This window comes from Trachymyrmex cornetzi, unplaced genomic scaffold, assembly GCF_001594075.2.
Source record: "Trachymyrmex cornetzi isolate Tcor2-1 unplaced genomic scaffold, Tcor1.1 scaffold665, whole genome shotgun sequence".
Classification (NCBI taxonomy): Eukaryota; Metazoa; Arthropoda; class Insecta; order Hymenoptera; family Formicidae; genus Trachymyrmex; species Trachymyrmex cornetzi.
In genome coordinates this window covers 5,375-9,986 of record NW_017299987.1, presented here as the reverse complement: position 1 = coordinate 9,986, position 4,612 = coordinate 5,375, and the positions used below count along the sequence as shown (strand labels likewise).

Sequence of the window (4,612 nt, the reverse complement as noted above, 5' to 3'; positions counted from 1 at the left end):
CAGCCAATGTATCCCTAAAGTATAACACTTTTTGTTTAAAAATTAACTGTACGATATTTTTTTACAGAAATATATAATTTAATTATAATATAAAATCAATAAATAATAATAAATTATCCTTTATAGTGTTTATAAAAATTTGCGCTTATCGCTATTCTCTATAAAGCTGTGCAGTGTTCAATATTGTAAATAGTGGAACTGATCGCAGTCTATTATTTGCCACAAATCGATAAATATAATAAAGTTTACAATGAAAGATATAAACGCACGGCTTATAATGAGCTTTTGATTTATCCAAAGATTAACTGAAGATAAGTGATAACAAAGTCAGAAGAAAGGAAACATTGAGAGGGAAGCTCTCATTTTATTTTATCAATGGAATGCGACTGATATGAATTGTGTGGTTTGTGATAAATAAAAGACTATAAAATCGTGTACATTACTCGCAGCAATTTTAGTTTTCAAAAAGTTTCACTGTACAAAACAAGACGATGCGAGTTCCACTTGTTTATACTTTTGGCGTGTTGTGCTTTGTTTCTGGCAGCATTGGTAAGATCCCACACAGCACATTTTATCCTGAGGATATCCCAAATTGTCCCATAGTGACAATAAAGCGATATCCCATCCGGGATATCCAAAAAAATATCGTAAAACATCATAAGATATTCCAAAGAAAATAGATAAAATAGGGCAATAGGAGTCAAGCGCGGTAATTGTTGCGCAAAACAAACAATGTGGATATAACACAAAAGTCTTTATTAAATAACCCGCTTACATGTTTCGGCTCATTTTTTAGCCATCTTCAAAGACAAATTAATTTTCTAATTACAATACCTACAAACTAATTCATTCCAGTATCGTAAGAGAGATGTCCTATTTAATATCTTAAAATATCTTACTATATTCAAATTCTTCCATCACACAACACAGTTCTCCAAATGTCCTAAAGATGTCCAGAATACAGCAAAGGTTTACAGTTGGAGAGTGTCAGAATGAAAAGATTAGAAGTAAAGAATATGTCATAGTTATTTTGGACACAAACGATACGACGTACTGCGTGCCAATTAAGATATATCTCATATGAAACTTACAAAGATTTTTATTATACTAAATATTATACTAAGGCTGTATTCGAAAACATTACCCGGGTGCCATATAACCGTCCTATTATATTGATAATTCATATAGAACAGTCATTTAAATTGAACAGTCATATAAATTATCAATATAATAGGACGGTTATAGATGAAATCCTGGATCGGATTGTCTTTTTTATAATGGATTGTGGACTGAGCTGATTCTCGATAAATACCGACGAACTGGTTACACACAATTTTTACATTTATGGATTCTCTTCTATCTTCGGACTGGACACCTCTATAGATCCGTAACATTTTAACGTAGAAATAAGTATATAGAACTAGCTTAGAGCGATAATTTTTATTTTATATTATAAGTACATTAGTGGCATCGTTAGGGGTTATACAAATAGGTTCTTTTGTTAATCACTGATGAAGACTTTGTAAGTCGAAATGTTTGAGATTTTTAACGGTATACGTATGTGAATATAATGTGAATTTGATTAATTAACTAATATTGCTCGTTTATAATAAAAGCCTTGATATTTCAATTAATTGCGTTTTACGAGCATTTACACGAGCCTATTTCTATTGATATATTTATACATATTCATGAACGAAAAATTTTTTGATAAGAATATCTTATCTTATGAACATTTCTAAAAGCTATAGCACACAAAAGAATGTGAGGCAGTAACACGTAAGCAGTGAGACAATCAGCCAATCATAATAGAGACATAAGGGATAACAGCAAATTAAAAAAAATTAATTTATTTACGTTTTACTGCTGAAGTTTTTTGTGCCATATGTTTATTAAAATACTTATTGAGAAGTTACAATACCATTTTCAAATATATTATTGTTCGTATACACGTATTTTCTTTAAATCTTTTTAAATAAAAATATAACAATGTAATGTTCAGTGATCTTGAAAAATAAAGGATTAATCGCTTCATTAATATCGTTGATCTTGAAAGATAAAGAATTAATTAATAGCTTGATTAATATTGTGTGATAAATTAGGTTTATATTGATAAGAGTGATTAGTACTCCAAACTCTCTCTCTCTCTCTCTTTAGTTTTTCATTGAAATATATAATGTAGATAATACTATATGTTTCCCTAATTCCCTGTTAAGTGTTATCTGAATAAGGTATTTTTGGAATATGTTTATCAAATATTTTCATCAAATATTTCTTAAACTTTTAGAACGCAGTGGTATGGATTAGGCTGTTAAATTTTAAGCATTCGCTGTATGTTCATGCATGTTTTTACTCGCTGCGAGTTTGCCGAATTTTGGTGCAAGTAAACGTCAAAGTGTTCAACCGGTGCATTTCTAGCTTTTACCATAGTGACGCGGGAACGTTTACTTTACGATTTCTTTTAAAACTTTTCAAATTTACCTAAGTCTTCGCTTGACAAATATATGCCGTTTCAGCTACTCGTCTTTGCGTCGCCGACTTTCGAATCAGCTGAGACGCTTTGTTGTGAAGATCGATGCAGAAAATTAATATGATTTTCAATCTAATATATCGCAAATATTACACCATGTATTTAAATATAAAAATCATGAGAAAATTACCCTCTACAGTTTATATACGTTTTCTTGAAAGATGACTTGCTGATACATATTGTACTATTATTCCTTTAAATCTTTTTTTAAATGAAAAATTACGAAAGAAGAAGAATAAAAGAAGATGTTGACACAATTAATTATTTACCTTTATTAATAATCAAAAATGTTTTGACAAAAGGAAGGAAAGGGTTCGGCCATGGAGAACAAGAATGGAATTATGTTCAAGTGCGCCCCAATGCGAATATGTTCTGGTGGCTTTATTATACCACGGCAAAGGTAAATTCATATTACGACAAACCGTTACTCATCTGGTTGCAAGGTGGACCAGGGGGATCCTCAACGAGTTATGGAAATTTCGAGGAATTAGGTCCCCTCGATGTGAACTTGAATCCGAGGAATTATACTTGGGTATTAAATTATGCGAAAATAGAATAGATTTTGGAATCAAACACTATAATATCAAGTAGTGTACGTGATTAATAAATATTTAATTATTGAGAAAAATTTGTTAAAATATTGGTTTATTGGCGATGTAACACAAGGGAAAGAGAAAGAAATTTACATACAAGCAAAAATGTAAAAGTATGATATGAATTATATAGACTCAAATGATAAAAATTATTTTGCAATTAAAGGCTACGAGTCGCAACTAGATGACGAGTGTTGGAAATCAATCTAATATTTAATGATTAAATTAGAAGTACATAAAGACATAAAAACATAACCATACGTTTCAACCCCTATCGGGTCATCCTTAGTGTACAATTTTATAAAACTAAACAAACTTGCGATTTAATCGTCGACATAGATATAACAGTTCTATCACATGACCCTATTCGCAATTTTTACGATGTTAAGGCGATTTTACTATTCCTTCTCGAATATTTTATGTCTATATCCCTGATGTTATTCTTCCTTCTCCATCCTTCGATTGTTGCAGACAGTAACGCAATTCAAATTCACCCATTGCAATTTCAAGATTAAAAGCATTCTCAGTATCTAGATTAAAATAACCATTGATTAATATTATATAATTTGACCATATTGTATGTCGACGATTAAATCGCAAGTTTGTTTAGTTTTATAAAATTGTACACTAACGACGACTCGATAGGGGTTGAAACGTATGGTTATGTTTTTATATGTCTTTATGTACTTCTAATTTAATCATTAAATATTAGATTGATTTCCAACACTCGTCATCTAGTTGAGACTCGTAGCCGATTATAAAATAATTTTTAGTGGATAACATCATCGATGTATAATTCAATTTATAGGTCAAGAATTATAATGTTCTCTTCATCGACAATCCTGTTGGTACCGGATACAGTTACGTTAAAAGCAAATGGGCATACACGAGGACAAACACGCAGATCGCAAAGGACCTCGTGGAATGTATGCGAGGATTCTATAAGGAATTACCGGAATTTAAAGCTGTTCCGACGTATATCACAACTGAATCGTATGGCGGAAAAATGGGCGCGGAGTTTGCGTTACTCTGGTATCAAGTAAGAAATACAAACATGCTAATTAAAAAAAATAATAAAAAAAGTTTGGTTTCATTCGTTAAAAGAAACAGCGATATTAAAATTTAACAAAATGTGACAAAAAGAAATTCTTATTAATTATAAGATCTGTTCTTCTTTAAAATGAACTGCAGTTTTTCTTTTACGACGCATTATCAGATGTTCAAGAATTAAATAAAAAAACAATATAATCAATCTCTAAAAAAAATTCTAAAAATAATAAATCAAATGTCAATTTGAACCAACACTGGTTATTAGTGTGTATTTTTTATAACATTTATTCAAAATGAATATTAAACGTAAACGTACACTGAAAAAAATGTTATTCATAATACCAATGAATGACATTTACTGACTTTAAATTCATTGATATAATGAACTTTTAATAGATATTATGAATATTTTATTGAGTATTTTTTATTAGCTAATAAC

The 4,612-nt window shown here is 30.1% G+C and overlaps 1 protein-coding gene across 1 annotated transcript; it reads left to right on the top strand.

Moving 5' to 3' along the window:
- Positions 1–470: 470 nt before the first annotated feature.
- On the top strand, positions 471–4,205 carry LOC108767183 (retinoid-inducible serine carboxypeptidase; the record flags this gene model as incomplete). The annotated part of the gene is made up of 3 exons (XM_018516919.1): positions 471–549; positions 2,833–3,062; positions 3,932–4,205. Coding segments are annotated over exons 1-3 (562 nt in total), but the record flags the coding sequence as incomplete, so codon positions are not given.
- Positions 4,206–4,612: the final 407 nt, after the last annotated feature.